Below are 21,924 nucleotides of genomic sequence, written 5' to 3'. Positions count from 1 at the left end.
TACAGACAAGCAAATGCTGAGAGATTTTGTCACCACCAGGCCTGCCCTAAAAGAGCTCCTGAAGGAAGCACTAAACATGGAAAGGAACAACTGGTACCAGCCACTGCAAAAACATGCCAAATTGTAAAGACCATCGAGGCTAAGGAGAAACTGCATCAACTAACGAGCAAAACAACCAGCTAACATCATAATGACAGGATCAAATTCACATATAAAAATATTAACCTTAAATGTAAATGGGCTAAATGCTCCAATTAAAAGACACAGACTGGCAAACTGGATAGAGTCAAGACCCATCGGTGTGCTGTATTCAGGAAACCCATCTCACGTGCAAAGTAACACATACGCTCAAAATAAAGGGATGGAGGAAGATCTGCCAAGCAAATGGAAAACCAAAAATGGCAGGGGTTGCAATCCTAGTCTCTGATAAAACAGGCTTTAAACCAACAAAGATCAAAAGAGACAAAGAAGGCCATTACATAATGGTAAAGGGATCAATTCAACAAGAAGAGCTAACTATCCTAAATATATATGCATCCAATACAGGAGCACCCAGATTCATAAAGCAAGTCTTCAGAGACTTACAAAGAGAGTTAGACTCCCACACAATAATAATGGAAGACTTTAACACCCCACTGTCAACACTAGACAGATCAACAGGACAGAAAGTTAAGAAGGATATCCAGGAATTGAACTCAGCTCTGCACCAAGTGGACATAATTGACATCTACAGAACTCTCCACCCCAAATCAACAGAATATACATTCTTTTCAGCACCACACCACACCTATTCCAAAATTAACCACATAGTTGGAAGTAAAGCACTCCTCAGCAAATGTAAAAGAACAGACATTATAACAAACTGTCTCTCAGACCACAGTGCAATCAAACTAGAACTCAGGATTCAGAAACTCACTCAAAACCACTCAACTACATGGAAACTGAACAACCTGCTCCTGAATGACTACTGGGTACATAACGAAATGAAGGCAGAAATAAAGATGTTCTTTGAAACCAACAAGAACAAAGACACAACATACCAGAATCTCTGGGACACATTCAAAGCAGTGTGTAGAGGGAAATTTATAGCACTAAATGCCTACAAGAGAAAGCAGGAAAGATCTAACATTGACACCCTAACATCACAATGAAAAGAACTAGAGAAGCAGGAGCAAACACATTCAAAAGATAGCAGAAGGCAAGAAATAACTAAGATCAGAGCAGAACTGAAGGAAACAGAGACACAAAAAAACCCTTCAAAAAAATCAATGAATCCAGGAGCTGGTTTTTTGAAAAGATCAACAAAATTGATAGAATGCTAGCAAGACTAATAAAGAAGAAAAGAGAGAAGAATCAAATAGACGCAATAAAAATGATAAAGGGGATATCACCACCCATCCCACAGAAATACAAACTACCATCAGAGAATACTATAAACACCTCTATGCAAATAAACTAGAAAATCTAGAAGAAATGGATAAATTCCTCGACACATACACTCTCCCAAGACTAAACCAGGAAGAAGTTGAATCTCTGAATAGACCAATAACAGGTTCTGAAATAGAGGCAATAATTAATAGCTTACCAACCAAAAAAAGTCCAGGACCAGATGGATTCACAGCCGAATTCTACCAGAGGTACAAGGAGGACCTGGTACCATTCTTTCTGAAACTATTCCAATCAATAGAAAAATAGGGAATCCTCCCTAACTCATTTTATGAGGCCAGCATCATCCTGATACCAAAGCCTGGCAGAGACACAACTAAAAAAGAGAATTTTAGACCAATATCCCTGATGAACATTGATACAAAAATCCTCAATAAAATACTGGCAAACCAAATCCAGCAGCACATCAAAAAGCTTATCCACCATGATCAAGTGGGCTTCATCCCTGGGATGCAAGGCTGGTTCAACATATGCAAATCAATAAACATAATCCAGCATATAAACAGAACCAATGACAAAAACCACATGATTATCTCAATAGATGCAGAAAAGGCCTTTAACAAAATTCAACAGCCCTTCATGCTAAAAACTCTGAATAAATTAGGTATTGATGGAACGTATCTCAAAATAATAAGAGCTATTTATGACAAACCCACAGCCAATATCATACTGAATGGACAAAAACTGGAAGCATTCCCTTTGAAAACTGGCACAAGACAGGGATGCCCTCTCTCACCACTCCTATTCAACATAGTGTTGGAAGTTCTGGCCAGGGCAATCAGGCAAGAGAAAGAAATAAAGGGTATTCAATTAGGAAAAGAGGAAGTCAAATTGTCCCTGTTTGCAGACGACATGATTGTATATCTAGAAAACCCCATCGTCTCAGCCCAAAATCTCCTTAAGCTGATAAGCAACTTCAGCAAAGTATCAGGATACAAAATCAATGTGCAAAAATCACAAATATTCTTATACACCAATAACAGACAAACAGAGAGCCAAATTATGAGTGAACTCCCATTCACAATTGCTTCAAAGACAATAAAATACCTAGGAATTCAACTTACAAGGGATGTGAAGGACCTCTTCAAGGAGAATTACAAACCACTGCTCAATGAAATAGAAGAGGATACAAACAAATGGAACAACATTCCATGCTCATGGGTAGGAAGAATCAATATCATGAAAATGGCCATACTGCCCAAGGTAATTTATAGATTCAGTGCCATCGCCATCAAGCTACCAATGACTTTCTTCACAGAATTGGAAAAAACTACTTTAAAGTTCATATGGAACCAAAAAAGAGCCCGCATTGCCAAGTCAATCCTAAGCCAAAAGAACAAAGCCGGAGGCATCACGCTACCTGACTTCAAACTATACTACAAGGCTACAGTAACCAAAACAGCATGGTACTGGTACCAAAACAGAGATATTGATCAATGGAGCAGAACAGAGCCCTGAGAAAGAATGCCACATATCTACAACCATCTGATCTTTGACAAACCTGACAAAAACAAGCAATGGGGAAAGGATTCCCTATTTAATAAATGGTGCTGGGAAAACTGGCTAGCCATATGTAGAAAGCTGAAACTGGATCCCTTCCTTACAACTTATACAAAAATTAATTCAAGATGGATTAAAGACTTACATGTTAGACCTAAAACCATAAAAACCCTAGAAGAAAACCTAGGCAATACCATTCAGTACAGAGGTATGGGCAAGGACTTCATGTCTAAAACACCAAAAGCAATGGCAACAAAAGCCAAAATTGACAAATGGGATCTAATGAAACTAAAGAGCTTCTGCACAGCAAAAGAAACTACCATCAGAGTGAACAGGCAACCGACAGAATGGGAGAAAATTTTTGCAACCTACTCATCTGACAAAGGGCTAATATCCAGAATCTACAATGATCTCAAACAAATTTACAAGAAAAAAACACAACCCCATCAACAAGTGGGGGAAGGATATGAACAGACACTTCTCAAAAGACATTTATGCAGCCAACAGACACATGAAAAAATGCTCATCATCACTGGCCATCAAAGAAATGCAAATCAAAACCACAATGAGATACCATCTCACACCAGTTAGAATGGCGATCATTAAAAAGTCAGGAAACAACAGGTGCTGGAGAGGATGTGGAGAAAACAGGAACACTTTTACACTGTTGGTGGGACTGTAAACTAGTTCAACCATTGTGGAAGTCAGTGTGGCGATTCCTCAGGGATCTAGAACTAGAAATACCATTTGACCTAGCCATCCCATTACTGGGTATATACCCAAAGGATTATAAATCATGCTGCTATAAAGACACATGCACACTTATGTTTATTGCGGCACTATTCACAATAGCAAAGACTTGGAACCAACCCAAATGTCCAACAACGATAGACTGGATTAAGAAAATGTGGCACATATACACCATGGAATGCTATGCAGCCATAAAAAATGATGAGTTCATGTCCTTTGTAGAGACATGGATGAAGCTGGAAACCATCATTCTCAGCAAACTATGGCAAGGACAAAAAACCAAACACTGTATGTTCTCACTCGTAGGTGGGAATTGAACAATGAGAACACATGGACACAGGAAGGGGAATATCACACACTGGGGCCTGTTGTGGGGTGAGAGGAGTGGGGAGGGATAGCATTAGGAGATATACCGAATGTTAAATGACGAGTTAATGGGTGCAGCACACCAAGATGGCACAGGTATACATATGTAACAAACCTGCACGTTGTGTACATGTACCCTAAAACTTAAAGTATAAAAAAAAAATCCAAAAACCTCAGTGGCATCTAATGAGAAGCATTTATTGCTCACAAGACTGGATAGTGAGTTCTGCTGATACTGACTGGACTCACTCTGGTCTGGCTATGGTCTGAGGTAGCCTGGCCCTGGGGGCGCGATGGAGGCTGACTCAGCTCTCCCCACACCTGTCTCATGTTCCAGTCAGGTAGCCACTGGCCAAGAAGCCAAGCTAGGAACCAGGGTATCTGACTCCTGAGCTAAACTCTAACCCTCTACAATACTGTCTCCCAAATATAACACCAAGTGCTAGGTACATATCATCCACAGTTTTCAGACTTCTGCCCAAACTGGGATTCTTTTTAGTGTGAAGAGACCTGGCCTGTGGGGCTGACCCTGGTGTGGCTGTGAGGCAGACACAAAGGGACATTTACATCCAGTCCTGAAGATTACAGTCCAGCCCTGAAGCAACAACTAGGAAACTGTTCCAAAAGGAGGGGATGGGGCTGAGTGTGGGGTTCTATTCTCTTCATAACTTTAACTAGAACTCAAATTGGGTACCTTGGTAGCATCCAATCATAAATTTATTTTGTCGTATTTGTGATAGAAAGGAACAAGTTTATCCGCAAATTTATTTATTTATTTATTTATTTATTTATTTATTTGAGACAGGGTCTGACTCTACGACCCAAGCTGGAGGGCAGTGGTGCAATCTCAGCTCACTGCAAACTCTGCCTCCCAGGCTCAAGCCATCCTCCCGCCTCTGTCTCCTGAGTAGCTGGAACTACAGGCACACGCCACCACACCCAGCTAGTTTTTGTATTTTTTGTAGAGATGGGTTTTCACCATGTTGCCCAAGCTGGTCTCAAACTCCTCAAAAGAGTTACCAAGCAGGACTCTGCAACCAATAATCCTTGTGTGAAGAGGATATTTGCTCTTTTCCTTGTTTTTCTTTCTTGGTACAGATGTGTGACCTCTTTTTGAAAGGTGATAGTGACTTTGGTGTATTTTATTTGGTGGTAATGGTCATAGCCCCATTAATCACATTTCTTCCCATGAGAAAGAAAAACCACTACATGGTCATGCTAAGGATTTCAGTCCCTGGGGTGAGGATGGTCTTGAATATCTCCTACATTCATAACTCCTCCACACATCTCAGTAGGTCACTGAGCACATCAATGGACATGCCAGTTATTAAAATACTTCACGAATACTATGATCATTTACCAGTATGAGTTATTCTCTGGAGCTTCTAATACTTCAATAGTACTGCATGGACTCAGTTGAGAGTTAATTCAAAATCTCAGATTATCCAATTCTGTTTCTTTCCTTCCAGGCACCACCTACCTATGATGCCGTGGTACAGATGGAGTACCTTGACATGGTGGTGAATGAAACACTCAGATTATTCCCAGTTGCTATTAGACTTGAGAGGACCTGCAAGAAAGATGTTGAAATCAATGGGGTATTCATTCCCAAAGGGTCAATGGTGGTGATTCCAACTTATGCTCTTCACCATGACCCAAAGTACTGGACAGAGCCTGAGGAGTTCCGCCCTGAAAGGTACAAGTCTCCAGGGAAATGGAGCTCACCCTGACCCAGGCTGGTTCAAGCATATTCTGCCTCTCTTAATCTACATGACAATCGTGTGGTTGTACAATCATTTGCTTGTAAGTCTTTTTATCACAAAAAAAGTGATAATTATCAAACTTTACAAACCACAGACTAGAAAAAACGAAACTACATCCATCCACAGTCCCAGCACAAGACGAAGATCATCAATTATGTCTCTGTGGGCATTTTTCTATGCCTATATAGATTTTTAAAAATTAGAATGGTATCACTTTTTATTTGGTTTGAATTGCTGCTTACTTGATTTAACAGGAAACTATCCACTGACCTATATTACTATAAATATACATATATATGTATATATATATAAATATATATATGTATATATTGCATATGCCATAAACCATTTAACCATGATGTTATTTCAGGTGTATAGGCTTTTTATTCCTTTCTGTTTTTTCTATGCTGTGCCCTTTAGCTCTCTGAATTTAACAGCAACTTTAAAACATGCTTCCACATTCCATTTGCTTTCAACGTTACTTGTTATTTCCTCTGTAGTAATTATAAAAGTGCAGGCTGAGGTCCTGAGAAGTCCTCATCCCTAACGGTTTAAGCCACTTCACTGAAGACACAAGACAGCACAGGTCCTCCTGGTCCTATCTGTGGCTGCAGTCCTGTGCCAGCTCCCTTATACTCTCAGTAGACATCTCACACACTCCTCCTTGGAGGTGTCTTGAGCATGCTCTTCTGGGAATTCAGGGACAAGGTCAGGCCTTAGGCACAGTTCGCACTCTGGATATAGTTGGTGTTTTCCCATTACTGTATTATTAAGCAAAATTTAGAATGAAATTTTTAGGATACTGGCTGGTGATTTAGGATGCTTGGGATCTAGACTTTCATTAGCCCCTACCTGCAAGTTTGCTGATGGGAGGAACCTTGTCTTGTTGGTCATGGTGTCCCTAGTGCTAGCATGGAGTCTGCACATAATACTTGTTCACAGAGTAAGTCAGAGCTGACCAAGTTCTCTGTTTTCTGGAGTAGAGGACTTCTATGTTTCCTGCAAGCTCAGCACTTCCACCTCCTGTGGCTGCACTAATACGAAATCAGAGACCACTCGCTGTACTTCACTTTGAATCACTCAGTCACCAAAAAGATAGTGCTTGCCATGTGTCAGGAACTTGGCCAGGCAGGGAGAAATTCATATGATTTGTATAAATCCATAAATCCATATGATTTACATAAATCCATAAATTCATGTGATATATACGTATATGTGTGTGTATATATATATTAGAGAATGTTTGACATATACACAAGTATATGTTACCGACACCAGCCTATAGAATAGTTTTCGTGCATCTCCATATATCTATCACTGGTTCCAACAGCCATCAATCCATGTTAGCTGCCCCATCCAAATGCCACCATCACCCTCCTCCTATCATGTTATTTTGAAGCAATAGCCTGTAAATATTTCAGAATGCTCTCCAAAATATAAAGACTCCTGTAAAAACATATGACAACAATGCCATTATTACTTTCCTCGAATCAACATTTTTTCCTTACTATAATCAAATATTTAGAAATCAAATTTGAATAAAACATGGGTCAATCTTCAAAGAATTTATAGCCTAATGGAACAGATCAAGGAAAGCAGGGATGACACTACAGTAGGGTAGCATCATATGCCCATGTAACTTATGTGACTTAAACTATCCTGTAAGGGTGTGGGGGAGAAAGAGAGGAAGAGATGGAGAGAAGAAAAAGAGAAGGAGGAGGAGAAGGAGGCAGAGGAGAAGGTGGACGGGGAAGGTAGAGAGGAGGAGGAGGGGAATTAGAAAAAAAGAGATGACAGGAGAAGGAAAGGGAAAAATAACAACTTGAAATAGCACAAGACATTTTCTCCTTCTCCTTTCTCAATGAGCATGTGACCAACATAAGTGTGAGTTGAGGCAGGAATCCACTTTTCCATCCATCAGTCTTATCACTTATGTGCCTTTTATAGTGTGAACATATCACCACCCTGAATATAATTTTAGTGTTTAGAGATAAATATTATTTGCAACAATATTCATCTCATCTCAAGAAACGCTCCTATAGGGCATGGAGAATTGAAAGGACCTGTAGGTTATGATGATTATAACGAAATAACCAAAGCAGGATTTCAATGACCAGCCCACAAAAGTATCCTGTGTACTACTGGTTGGGAGGTGGAGGGGGGTTGTTCTTAAGTAAGAACCCCTAACATGTAACTCTGTGGTTTTTATGTTTCATTAACTATTTAATCTACCAATATGGAACTAGGTTCAGTAAGAAGAAGGACAGCATAGATCCTTACATATACACACCCTTTGGAACTGGACCCAGAAACTGCATTGGCATGAGGTTTGCTCTCATGAACATGAAACTTGCTCTAATCAGAGTCCTTCAGAACTTCTCCTTCAAACCTTGTAAAGAAACACAGGTCAGTACACTTTCTGTATGTTTTATTAAAAATTTTTTTAACTGAAGGGTATATATTTTTTAAAAGAATATGCATGTTTATCTTTTAATAATTCATTCTATGGGCCAAAGAACCTACTTGGATCCATCTTTGATCATTAAGGATGCTTCAGTTCTGGACTTCAAAACCTGTAGCATTAAGAACATCATGTAAAGTCCACACAGATTAGCATGACATGATTATGTGTAGTCTCTTTGAACCTGAGTAAGTTTAAATTCAGTTTCAAGTCAATTGGAAAGAAGAAGTGTTTTGCACAATCATGAAGTGCAATGATTACCTGGCTGTGACTTAAATGGTGTTCTCCATCACCAGAACCTGCAGAAGCTCTCTCATGACAGTGGTTCTCAACCACTAGCTGTATATTGGAATCACCAGGGAGCTTTAAAAATTCATGATGCCTGTGACATCTCAGAAATTCTAAACTAATTAACCCAGAGCGTGACTAGGTTCTGTCATGCTGTCGGGTGAACCCCTGATTAGTTCTCACGTGAAGCCAAGGTGGAGAATGACTAATTTCAGGCATTTCTGGTGGATATGAAGGACTACCATAGAGCAGGGCTATCCTTACTCCTTGACCTTATGTTCCAGGTGATACATTTAAAGAAAGATTTAGAATCTTTTCTCTGAAGAAGTTAAAGAACAGATGTCATTGATTCATATTAAGCAATAGCCTATAAGTCTTATTTCCAGGACCGGTGCATTTAATATGCAACTCTACCCCTTAAGTACACTTTGTGCTTGGGAGAGGAGGAGGATGGAGATGGTTGCCATCTTATCTATGGCTTCAGGGCAGCTGTGTAGCTTTCCTATGTGTGTATTCAGGCAGGGGGCTCAGCCCTGAGAGAAAGTGGGCCTCTGGCACACCTGGGACAGGGAAGATATTCCCTGGCAAGCTCTCAGGCATCTCAGGCTGGCACTTCTTTGTATCCATGGCAATTTGCTTTCCCCTCACTGAACTGAGATCAGAATGTTACTCTGTTGGTGGCTCCCCCAACAGTGAAGGGGTGACTCAGTGACAATAGTGCTAGAAGTATGAGTCAAAACACTGTACAACTTGAGAAATTCCCCGTTTGCACTATGCTTGGAAGCCAAGAGGAGATGTTAAAAAGAAAAGAATAATTCTTTCTGAAGACATTTCCCATCATTGCACTTGATGGGTTCAACTGGGAAGGGTTACTAGTCTCTGGAAGTTGAAAACTGCCCACATAATTAAACTGTACAACAGCTACTCAGGATTACCTTGCAAGTTTTAACCTATAAAAATTTAACTTTATATAGCACTTCCAAAATAGTTTGCCATAATACCTACTAATCTGGATTTAATTTTTAAAACTCATCCTTTTTACTTAAGATTTAAATTAAAAAAAAACACGAGTCCACAAGAATTTGTCTCAGGCCTGGCACAGAGTTGGTGCTCCATAAATATTTTGTTAAACGATGGATGGTGAGTGCTTTTACTATCCAGTATTTACCCAGTTTATAGATTAAGTATGAAGAATTCAAGATACATGGTGTTGAGTCGTTTTTATATGCTTGCAAAGCATTTTTGTCATATTTTTTCTACTTTGCTTCCATCTTTTCTTCTTTCACTTCATTTATTAATTCTCCATATGCTTGTTTAACTATTGTAGATCCCCTTGAAATTAGACACGCAAGGACTTCTTCAACCAGAAAAACCCATTGTTCTAAAGGTGGATTCAAGAGATGGAACCCTAAGTGGAGAATGAGTTATTCTAAGGACTTCTACTTTGGTCTTCAAGAAAGCTGTGCCCCAGAACACCAGAGATTTCAACTTAGTCAATAAAACCTTGAAATAAAGATGGGCTTAATCTAAGGTACTGCATGAGTAGTTGGTGATTTTGTACATTCATTGAGCTCTCCCAGAGTCTGTGTAGAGTGTTGTGCATTATGTAGTATAAAGGAGGTGACCAGGTAAGTGACAGATAGGTAGACTCAGCTTCTCTGCTTCTCATAGGACTACCTCTACCCACCTCTAGTTAGCATTATCAACTCCTCCTGAGCTCTCATCAGAGGATAAATATTTCTCAACAATTTGATCCATAACTTTTAAGAAAAATAAGAATTATCATGATGACTCTAATAGTGACATTTATATCACATGTTTTATTTGTAATATTCTATAAGTTTTATATTAAGCGAAGTGATAAAATCCCCTTTACAAAAATATTATCTGATGCCATCCTGCACACTAAAGAGAAATCTATAGAACTGAATGACTGAAAACCAGCAAATAAACATTTTTTATCATTGTAATCACTGTTGGTGTGGGGCCTTTGTCAGAATTCCAATTTGATTATTAACATGGGTGAGAGTTAATCTGCTGTGACTTTGCCCATTGTTTGGAGAGAATATTCATAGTTTCATTCTGCCTTCTTTGAAGAACATATTTTTTGTAACACTCAACGAAGCACTTATCATATTATTAGTTATGATTTATTATTTTTACCACATCTCCCCTGACATTTCTGGAACACAGGAAACATGTTTTCTTATACGTCTTGCATTCCATCTTCACCTCCCAATTGTCTTAATGCAATGAACACTGAATAAAAAATGGTCAATTGTTCAGTTGATTGGGCAGCATGTCTAAAAGCACTATTCATTTTCCTTTTTTATTCTTTCCTTTTCCCTCCTTTTCTGAATACTAAAGCCATTAGGTGGGTTGCAGCCATGTGGTAGCCACACATTAAGGTGGACGAGAGAGTCATGGTGGCTCCAAGTCAGATTCCAAGTGTGCTGGGGAAGGCATCCACATGGAGGGGCAGCCTGACCTGGAAGCGGGAGCCCAAGCAATCAGAGAAGGGGTCCACACAGAGGTGTGGCCTTCAAGAGCAGCCAGAGCCTAAATAGGGCCTGGAGAACCCACGTGAGGTGAGGAGGGTATCCCTGAGTGGGAAGGGATGGGTGAGAGTTGGCTACATAGAAGGGATTGATCACATAAGTAAATAAACTATACTGGAAGCTAGGTGTGTCACTTTTGCAGAAAAGAGTCATAGATTCAGAAAGGGAGAAAGCTAGCATTAATCCTATGGTGTTAGATTGGAATGGATGTATCAGTGTACATTCATACTTTTCTAGATAGATAGATGGATAGATAGACAGATGATAGATAGATAATAGATAGTTGATAGACAATTAGATAGATGTAAATATATGTGTTTGTATGTGTGAGCATGCGTGTGTGTGTGTGTGTGTGTATAAAACATATATTCCCTACTTCACTGATAGGGCTAGATAACAATGACATTTCAATAGCAATGAGTATACTTAGTGCCTAGATCTTGGCTTATGAATATCATTTTCCACTGAAGGGAACCAGAGCTCGTTAGAGAAATAGCTGATGCCAGGGCTAGGACTAAAAATGTTCAAGATGAGCCCAGGACACTTTTTGTGCCAGGAAGTAAGAAAACACTCAAATGGTTTCTAAATGGTATTTGGAAATGATTTCTAAATGATATTTCCATATGACTTCCAAATGATATTTTAAAAACCTAAAGACTCCACCAAAAAACTATTAGAACTGATAAACAAATTCAGTAAATTTGCAGGATACAAAATCAACGTACAAAATTGGTAGCACTTCTATATGCCAGCAAGGAACAATCTGAAATAAAATCAATAGCCACAAATAAAATTAAATACCTAGGAATTAACTTAATCAAAGAAATGAAAGATCTCTACAATGAAAACTATAAAACACTGATGAAAGAAATTGAAGAGGACACAAAAACATAGAAAGATATTCCATGTTTATATATTTCAAGAATCAATATTGTTAAAAATGTCCACAATACCCAAAGCAATATATGGATTCAATGCAATCCCTATCAAAATACCAATGACATTCTTCACAGAAATATTTTTTTAATCCTAAAATTTGTATGGATTCACAAAAGACCAAGAATAGCCAAAGCTAACATCAGCAAAAAGAACAAAACTGGAGGAAACACATTTACCTGACTTCAAAGTATACTACAGAGCTATAGTAACCAAAACAGCCTGGTACTGGCATAAAAACAGACACATAGACCAGTGGAACAGAATAGAGACCCCAGTAACAAATCTACACATCTACAGTGAACTCATTTTTGACAAAGGTGCCAAGAGCACAGACTGGGGAAAAGAAATGCAAACTATACATCCAACAAAGGTCTAATAGCCAACATCTATAAAGAACTTAAATTTACAAGAAAAAAAATTTAAAAATGGGCAATGGACATGAACAGACATTTTTCAAAAGAAGACATACATGTGGACGACAATCATATAAAAAAAAAGCTTAACATCACTGATTACTAGAGAAGTGCAAATCAAAACCACAATAAGATACCATCTAACACCAGTCAGAATGGCTATTAATAAAGAGTCAAAAAATAACAGGTGTGGCAAGGTTGTGGAGAAAAATAAACACTTATACACTGTCGATGGGAGTGTGAATTAGTTCAACCATTATGGAAAATAGTGTGGCAATTCCTCAAAGATCTAAAGACAGAAATACCATTTGGCCCAGCAATCCCATTACTGGGTATATATCCAGAGGAATATAAATCATAAAGACACATGCACACATATGTTCACTGCAGTACTACTCACAATAGCAAAGATATGAAATTAACCTAAACACCCATCAATTACGGACTGAATAAAGAAAATGTGGTACATATACACCATGGGATACTATGCAGCCATAAAAAGGAATGAGATCAGCTGAGCATAGTGTCTCACGCCTGTAATCCCAGCACTTTCAGAAGCCGAGGTGGGCAGATAACAAGGTCAGGAGATCGAGACTATCCTGGCCAACATGGTGAAACCCCATCTCTACTAAAAATACAAAAATTAGCTGCATGTGGTGGCACGCACCTGTAATCTCAGCTACTCGGGAGGCTGAGGCACGAGAATCGCTTGAACCCAGGAGGCGGAGGTTGCAGTGAGCCAAGATCGCGCCATTGCACTCCAGCCTGGCAACAGAGTGAGACCATCCCCACATTCTGAAGTGAACCTAGCTCTGGGGCCAGGCTTGATCGTCCTCCTCAAAGCCATCCTGCTCCTGCTGGGTGGGCTTCTGTGGCTCCAGGCACTTGCATCAGGAGTGTCTGCAGTGAAGGTCTCATGTCTGACCCTCCTGACTTCCTGAGCTGACCTCAACCTGTCCCACTATGTGTTCTCTTTTTTCAAAAAAAGAAAGGTCTGTTACATACATGGAAAGGAAAGAAAGGAGACCAGATCTGGCATTGCTTTTCTGTGAGTGAAGAACATGCAGGAAATCGGCTATCATAATCCCTAGGAATGTGCTTCTCCACTCATTGACTTGGGAAAGGAAACAAATGAAGAAAGGCCTCATAAAAATGAGTTCATGTGGGAGGAATTACATGCAGTTTCCTATCAATTACAGTAATAGGCTGCAAAGGGCGTGGCGGAGGAAAAAGAATTACTCAGAGGGTCACAACAACTGCCTTCTAGTCCAAGTCCCTCTCATTTACCAAAGACACCATGCTTTTAGTCCCCCTCATGCTGTTCAGGCAGCCCAACTTGCCCATTTCTATCTACAAAATTCCACTTGTCCTTCAAGGCTCAGATCAAATATGTTCTTCATGAAGCCTCCAGTGCCCTAGGCCAGGAGAGGGTCTTCTTTCCCCTCCAGAGCTCTCCAGAATGCAAATTCTGTGACAGTCCTTTTCATGCTCTGCTTGGCATCAGTCAAGTGCACCCCAAATGCTACCCCAAACAGGACTGTTTGTTCTTAAGTTGTATAAAAGATCCTGTTTATCCAAATAACCCCATCCACAGAAGAATCTATCACAGCACCTGGTGTAAAACAATGACTCAGTACAAGTGTGCTGCTATAGCTAATGATGGTGAAGGTGACAATGATGACAAGGACGATGACAGCAAACACTGGAGAAAGAACACTGATGACCATCTCCAAGAGATTTTGCCTTAACCCATTCCCTTCGTCTCCTTGATCCTGATCCCATCCAAAGAAAAAGAATTAAGTGTGTGCTTGTCAGAGCCCCAGGATCTCACTGGCCCCTATTTTATGAAGGGTGGTGTGCCTCACAGGGTCAGCATCTGAGATGAAGCTTCCTTCCTTTTTGCCTGGCCCTGAACAGTCTTCTGCTTGTGCATCTCTTGGAATTCCCATTTGGTCTCCAATCTCCCTCCTGCACAGTGTGCCTGAACCCACAGGTTTTCAACTCAGATGTGGGGCTGAGAGGGAGGAGCAATGCAAGCCTACACGATCTCGCAACTCCCTTCCCCAGTGACCTCTATGATGCAGGTTACTGGGTGCAGCTCAGAGACTACTACAGTGGGACTGAGAGCCCCATCTGCTGTTGCTCCTTGGGCCATCGGGGTTGGGATGATTGGCAGGGCAAGAATCAGCCTTTCCTGGGTCTCTGGCCATAAAACCACAAAAAACTCAACAGAATCTCACCTCAAGCCTGTGAAAATGACATGAAGAGTTGACATCACTATGAAGAAATGTTCAATATGCATTTGCTGTAATGGTGAAGAATATAATGATTTGGCCCCATGGAAAAAAAAATGAACAAGAAAAAAAAGGGGGGGCAGCAATGGGTAAACATGAAAGACCTTCACCTAACCTTGCTCTATGCTGGTTTGTAAGGAGACTTTCCGGCTCACAGGCTTCTAAAGTCCAATGGAGTACATAGGGTAAGATGATTCTTCTCTTATGGCAAACGCCTTTCTAGATGGGCACCGGTCTTGGCCTGCAGGCTGCTTGCTTAGGGGTATGGGGAGAGGAACATTCCCTTTCTCATCCTGCACATAAGGCAACCATAAAAGGTTCAGAAGCTTAGTCACTCTTACAGACTTGGAAGTGTAAACTCGATCCTATAAACACCAGAATTTTTATTTCTACTTCAAAAATAAATTGCTTTTTTGAAAAAAAGAAAAAATAACTTCATTACCTACATTAAAAAATCATTATTAAGGACCACTAATGGGGAAGTAGAAGTATCCTCAAGAATAATGAGAATAATAATATCTCCTATGTGGTCCTTTCCAAGTTCCACAATACTTTCACGCCCATACTGTCTCTGTTCAACTTGGGTGCCTTCTTCACATCACAGACCACAGGTACATCCATTTAACAAAACAATCTGAGCTTGAGTGACTAGTATGTACCAAGCACCATTCTAGGTAGTGGGGGAAATATCAGCAAAAAAAGCAAAGTTTCTACTTTCACACAGCTGAAGTTCCAGGGCATGTGGTAGAACAGGAAACAAAAACAAATTTATAATACGTCAGATAATGGTAAGGGCTACAAAGAAAAATAAATCTGGGTAAGAAAATAGAGACTGATGGGGAGTGCTACTGTAGAAGGGTTGTGTTCCAATTATCTATTGCTATGTAATTAAACCACTCATACTTAGTGGCTAAAAACAATAGCATGCATTTATTTTTGTTCACATTTCTGGGGGTGACTAGGCTGAGCTTGGCAGTTTCCCTGTAGGGTCTCTCACATGGTTCCAGTCAAACAGGGACTGGAGCTGGAGTCATCTGGAGGGTTCCTTCTCACCTGACTGATGGTTGGTGCTAGGTGTCCACTATGACCACAGTGAGGACTATTGCTGGAATACCTCTGTGCAGCCTGTCAATGTGGTGGGGGCTTCCTCCCAGCATTGCAGCTCTGTTCCAAGGGCAAGCATCCCACCTATCACCTCTTATGACTAAGCATCACTGCCTTCACATTTAATTTGTTAGAAGTGAGTCACTTTGGTCAGTTTCAAGAGGAGAGGAACTGGACTCTAACTCTTGGTGAAAAGAGTGTCAAAGAATTTGCAGATATGTTTCAAAAACATGACAGATAGTTAGAGAAGGTCTCTCAAAACAGGAACTCACATGAAGAGAAGGAGAAAGTTGTGTAAAGGGCTTGAGAAAGTAGCTTCTAGGCAAGAAGAACAACAGGAGCTGAAAACAAAACTGGGAGTGTGCCTGGCATGATCAGGAAGAACTGTCAGGTATGAAAGGACTTTGTTATTCTGAGAGGAGAAACCTTTGGAAAGTTCCAAACAACATGTAAAATCATCTTAGTTATATTTTTAAAAGATTATCTGGTTCTTGGATAGAGAAGAGAGTATGCAGAGGAAAGAGTAGAAGCAGGGAGACAGCTGACAAAGTCTAGGGAGAAGATGGTGGATTGGACCTGAAGCCTTGGAGGGAGTGGGAGTTGTCCGTCTCTGTCAATATTTTGAAAGTAGGGCCAACAGGATTTGCTGATGGCTTAGATGTAGGGTATAAGAGAGTGACATCTAGGCTTTTTGGACTGAGCAACTGGGGCATTAGAGGGTCCATTCATTAAGATGAGGAAGAATTAGGTATGGATGGTGGGAGGAGAATGAAGAGTTTGGTTTTGTGGTGGTAAGTTTGAGATGCCTACTTGATCTTTAAGTAAGTAGTTGTGAATATGAGTTAGAACTCAAGGGAGAAATCTACAACCCCCTGGAATCAAATAGCTCCTGGAGGTAGGAGTCAAGGATGGGAGGTGATATGGTTTGGCTGTGTCCCCACCCAAATCTCATCTTGAATTATAGTTTCCATAATCCCCACATGTTGTAGGAGGGACCCGAAGGAAGGTAATTGAATCATGGGGGTGGTTACCCGCATGCTGTTCTCATGATAGTGAGTTCTCACAAGATCTGATTGTTTTGTAAGGGGCTTATCCCCCTTTGTTCAGCACTTCTTCCTGCTGCCATATGAAGAAGGACATGTTTGCATCCCCTTCAACCATGATTGTAAGTTTCCTGAGGCCTCCCTATCCCTGAGGAACTGAGTCAATTAAACCTCTCTCCTTTATAAATTACCCAGTCTTAGGCAGCTCTTTATAGCAGCACGAGAACAGACTAATACAGGAGGTAAACGAAGATTCTACCACCTCTCTCCTCCCAATCTCTATCTAAAAGCTCTCCTACCACCTTCTGAAGAGACTGCACTTTTTGACTAGGAAGGGAAAACATGAAGCTCTTGGGTTTGCTACCATTTCCTGGTCTCTGGCCACTCAGATGATAGAACAGAGCTACGGCTAGTGTATGTGGCAGCAAAACTATTTGCTCTTCCTGAAAGCCAAACTGCTCCTCCCAAGTCGCTCTGCTTCTCAGGGCACAACACATATACTACCCATGCATTTCCATCCTCCCTCTCCCATTAGTTTAAATTCTCAGTGACAAAGAATATTGCCTGTTTTCCCAGCTTCATAGCCAATTTTTATGGAGTTTTTTTATCAAAACATATTGATCCTGGGAATGCGCTGGACAAGATGGCTCTCTGGAAGTATATCCTTCCCTGAGATCTTACAGAAAACAGGCAGGACAGGAATTCAAAATTGTGAGAGGCCCAAGTGAATTTATTTGGCTTGGAGAATTTCTGGCAAGTGAATTCAGTATAATTGCAATTGGTGGCTCAACAAACAGCTAGAGATCATTGCCTATGATGGGAGAAGCAAGATTTGCTGATGGTTTGGATGTGGGGTATGAGAGCAGGAATCATATCATTCATTAAAATAAGGGAGAGGCCAGGTGCGGTGGTTCACGCCTGTAATCCCAGCACTTTGGGAGGGCAAGGCGGATGGATCACCTGAGCTCAGGAGTTCAAGACCAGCCTGACCAACATGGTGAAACCCCGTCTCTACTAAAAATACCAAAAATTAGCCAGGCTATGGCAGGCGCCTGTAATCCCAGCTACTCTGGGGGCTGAGACAGGAGAACTGCTTGAACCTGGGAGGCGGAGGTTGCAGTAAGCCAAGATCGCACCGTTGCACTCCAGCCTGGGCAACAAGAGCAAAACTCCATCTCAATCAATCAATAAAGGAGAAATAGATTTTGAGGGTGGGAAGAAAACGAAGAGTTTGGTTTAGTGTGTGATGTATGAGATGCCTATTTGACCTTTAAGTAGTTTTTGTTTGAGACAGTGTCTTGCTCTGTCACCTTGGCTGAAGTGTGGTGACACAATCTTGGCTCACTGCAGCCTTGACCTCCTGGGCTCAAGCAATCCTCCCACCCCAACCTCTTGAGTAGCTGGGACTACAGACGCATGCCACTATGCTCAGCTAATTTTTCAACTTTTTGTAGAGATGGGGGTCTCATTATGTTGCCCAGGCTGGTCTTGAGCTCCTGGGCTCAAGTGATCCTCCCACCTCAGCCTCCCAAAGTGCTGGTATTACAGACGCGAGCTACTGCACCCAGCCTAAGTAAGTTATGAGTTAGAATTCACAGGAGAAATCTACAACCCACTGGAATCTGGCTTTCCCCCACTATGCCACTGAAACTGCTCTCACCATAGTGCCTTCTAATTGCTGAAACAGGTAGAAATCCAGGTCTTTCATTCAAATATTTACTGTCTCCTATTATGGAGTAAAGAGCCTGTAATTGGCTGCAATGCCCTTAAGTGGCCCTTGCTAAGGGAAGGTTAGTCTACACCCAAGCAGAGGCTCTTTGTGATGCAGAGGCATTGTGGCAGGGACCTACCTGACAGGAACCAAAAGCAGCAGTGCTGGAGCCAGGGTGCCTCCACAGGGACCACCTAGCTTGCTTGATACAGAATTGCAGGCCCCTGCCCTGAGATTAGACTTCAACAGCTCTTGACTCTGCTTGACAATACTACCTTTACCCCCAAGTGATCTCTAGTAAAACTCCTTTGTTTTCTAGGAACTAGGTGGAGACTTTAAACTCTGCAGGAAACAGGTCCAGTCCATGGAGTTCCAGTCCTTCTCTCAATAGCTAAAATATCTAATTGACCTATTATCCTGAATGCTAAGAACAGTGATTCTCAGCTAAAGTCGATTCTGCCTCCCCCAGGGGACGTCCAACTATTTGCTCTTCCTGAAAGCCAAATTGTTCCTCCAGAAACATCTTTGATTGTTACAGCCGGCAGGTGCTACTGGCATCTGGTAGGTTGAGGCCAGGATTGCTGCTAAACATCCTACAATGCATAAAACAACCAGGACAGCCGGGCCGTGCCTCAGCAGGACGGCGGCTCCCAGCACAGACTCCGGCCCCAGGTGGCAGCGGCGACTGGAGGAATCAAGTTGTGCGGTCGGTGATGCCCGAGTGAGCGACAGGCCTGGGCCTCTGCCCTTAGGAGACAACTCCCAGGCCGCAAAGGCTGGGAGCCTTCGTTTCGGTTTCGCAGCAGCGGCGGCGTTGTTGGCTGAGGGGACCCAGGACACCTGAATGCCCCCGGCCCCAGCTTCTCTGACGCGATGGGGAAAGTGCTATCCAAAATCTTCGGGAACAAGGAAATGTGGATCCTCATGTTGCGCCTGGATGCGGCCGGCAAGACAACAATCCTGTAAATGTTGAAGCTGGGCCAGTCGGTGACCACAATTCCCACTGTGGGTTTCAACGTGGAGACAGTGACTTACAAAAATGTCAAGTTCAACATATGGGATGTGGGTGGCCAGGACAAGATCCGCGCTCTCGCGGCATAACTACACTGGGACCCAAGGTCTGATCTTCGTAGTGGACTGTGCCGACTGCCACCGCACCGATGAGGCTTGCCAGGAGCTGCATCACATTATCAATGACCAGGAGATGAGGGACGCCATAATCCTCATCTTCGCCAACAAGCAGGACCTGCCCGATGCCATGAAACCCCACAAGATCCAGGAGAAACTGGGCCTGACCTGGATTCAGGACAGGAACTGGTATGGGCAGCCCTCCTGTGCCACCTCAGGGGACGGACTCTGTGAGGAGCTCACATGGTTAACCTCTAACTACAAATCTTAATGAGCATTCTCCACCCATCCCCTGGAAGGAGAGAAATCAAAAACCCATTCACAGGATTATCGCCACCATCTCCTCTTTCAATTGCCACTTTTCTTTTGAATTTGAACTCTGGAGTTACTGTTCTACAGTTTGGGGGGAGAGGGCTTGGGGGTCTTCTCTTTTGTTTCCCTTTCTTTTTCCTTTTTCGGCTTTGCGTTAGGATGCTCTGACATTTGACATGAACACAAAGTTGCCAGATGCTCTTGTTGACTTCCAGCAGATGGGATGGGGGATATACAGCAGTTCTTGGTAAAGTCCTTTGTAATAATTGATTTTTTTTTATTTCGAGAGAATCTTTCATTTTCCTATGTATGCTTTTTTCCTTTTTTGTCCAGTTTCCTTATCACTTGCTGTAGATGGCTTATTTTGCATTCATGCAGACTATGTTGCAAGTCTGTTTCATCTAGTAAACTGAAAATTATTGCTTAATCAAACTGTCATTTGTCTTTTATATTTAAGGCCTTTCCCCCCTTTCTTATGAGTTCTAACTTAGTAATTTCAAATGTGACCTTTTATATCTAAGACCAGTATAGTAAACTTAGCCCACAGTGGCAAATGATGACTAATATCATTGTAATATGTTCCAGTTGCACCTCAGTATGTTAAACAGGTAATGTAAGAAGTTCTCTGAAATGTCAGCAAATAAGTTCTGAAACATACATCATGCATGAGCAGGAATAAAACCCAAGTTCCCCATAACGTAGCTAACTTAACACTGCATAAAAATATGAAAGTGTAAACCATGAAGGACACACTTTTTTTTTCCACTGCAAAGTAGTCACTTTGCTGTTTTTCCTCTTTTTTAAACTTTAAAAAAACACTCTTCCCAGAAATTGGAGCAATAATGGTGTACACCACACATAGATTAAATATTTGTAGATATTTTAAGTGATTTTTGGGCAAAACTAGAATGTATACTTTTACCTTGTTTCAAACGCCTAAGACCAGTAATTTAAAAATTACTAACAGGTTTACTTTGTTCATTAATAAAGCATGTAACCATTCAAATTATATGCACCTTTTACCTAGTTGAAAAAAATACACATTCCTGTTTTCACATTATAGCAACTAATTAAGCTGAAGCTATGTCATTTTTTATAGATGTGTGATCCACATCTCCATCAATTAGAACACTGAAAAATATGTTTTATAAAAAAGGTATTTAATTTTGTTTGTAGGATTAACTCATGCAAATAATAAAAAAGATACCCTGTTGGTTCAATAGTACACTGTCTCCTTTAAGGAAGGAAGCATGATGAATGAATGATGTGTAGACTTGAGGGATGACTATTAAAGTGGATGGAGGATGAGGACAAAGAACCTACAGATTACAATGAATGTAAACTTAATTTTTCTTCATGTGTAAGCAGTGTGCTCGCTGATGATATCTAGATCCTAACAAGATTCCTTGGTTAGCTGGCTAGGACCAGTAACTGGATTGCAACCACTATGATAATATTTTGAACCAAAAGTTAATGCTTGATGCAGAATTGTAAAGCAGCATCTGGCTCCTATATAGCCTTAAGGAATAATTTTAGTGATCCTCAAGGAATTAAATAGGGAATTTAAGAAATGTAGACTGCAAAGGCAGTATACAGGAAAAGGTGGAGTGGGTTTTGTTTATGAGTGTGTCTGAAAACTAAAATTAAGCGGGACATCTTGGTATAGTTGGACAGTATTGGTCCTTCATGCTTTGGCCATATTGTATAATGGAGCTTTTACCAAAGACGTATGAGAAGTGTAAGACTATAAAAAAAAATGAACTATTCAAAGTAAAACTCTTGACAAACATTTTACTTAAAGCAGATGCAAAAGGTTATTCTCATGTAGGCTCCTGTTGGTGCAGAGGG

The 21,924-nt window shown here is 41.0% G+C and overlaps 2 protein-coding genes and 1 pseudogene across 7 annotated transcripts in view; 2 read left to right on the top strand and 1 right to left on the bottom strand.

Moving 5' to 3' along the window:
* CYP3A5 (cytochrome P450 family 3 subfamily A member 5) overlaps positions 1-10,108 on the top strand; it is a 32,129-nt gene extending 22,021 nt beyond the window's left edge. For both annotated transcript variants that reach the window (NM_001093777.2, XM_016956892.4), the window contains 3 exon segments: positions 5,532-5,758; positions 8,072-8,231; positions 9,902-10,108. In NM_001093777.2, the coding sequence (NP_001087246.1) occupies positions 5,532-5,758; positions 8,072-8,231; positions 9,902-9,997 (483 nt within the window). In that variant the 3' untranslated portion in view covers positions 9,998-10,108.
* Positions 1-21,924, bottom strand: part of ZSCAN25 (zinc finger and SCAN domain containing 25) — a 64,799-nt gene that overhangs the window by 22,977 nt on the left and 19,898 nt on the right. The gene's annotated exons all lie outside the window — the stretch shown is intronic.
* Positions 19,421-20,142, top strand: LOC134810469 (ADP-ribosylation factor 6-like; annotated as a pseudogene).

This window comes from Pan troglodytes, chromosome 6, assembly GCF_028858775.2.
Source record: "Pan troglodytes isolate AG18354 chromosome 6, NHGRI_mPanTro3-v2.0_pri, whole genome shotgun sequence".
NCBI lineage: Eukaryota > Metazoa > Chordata > Mammalia > Primates > Hominidae > Pan > Pan troglodytes.
This window is presented reverse-complemented; position numbering and strand designations above follow the sequence as displayed.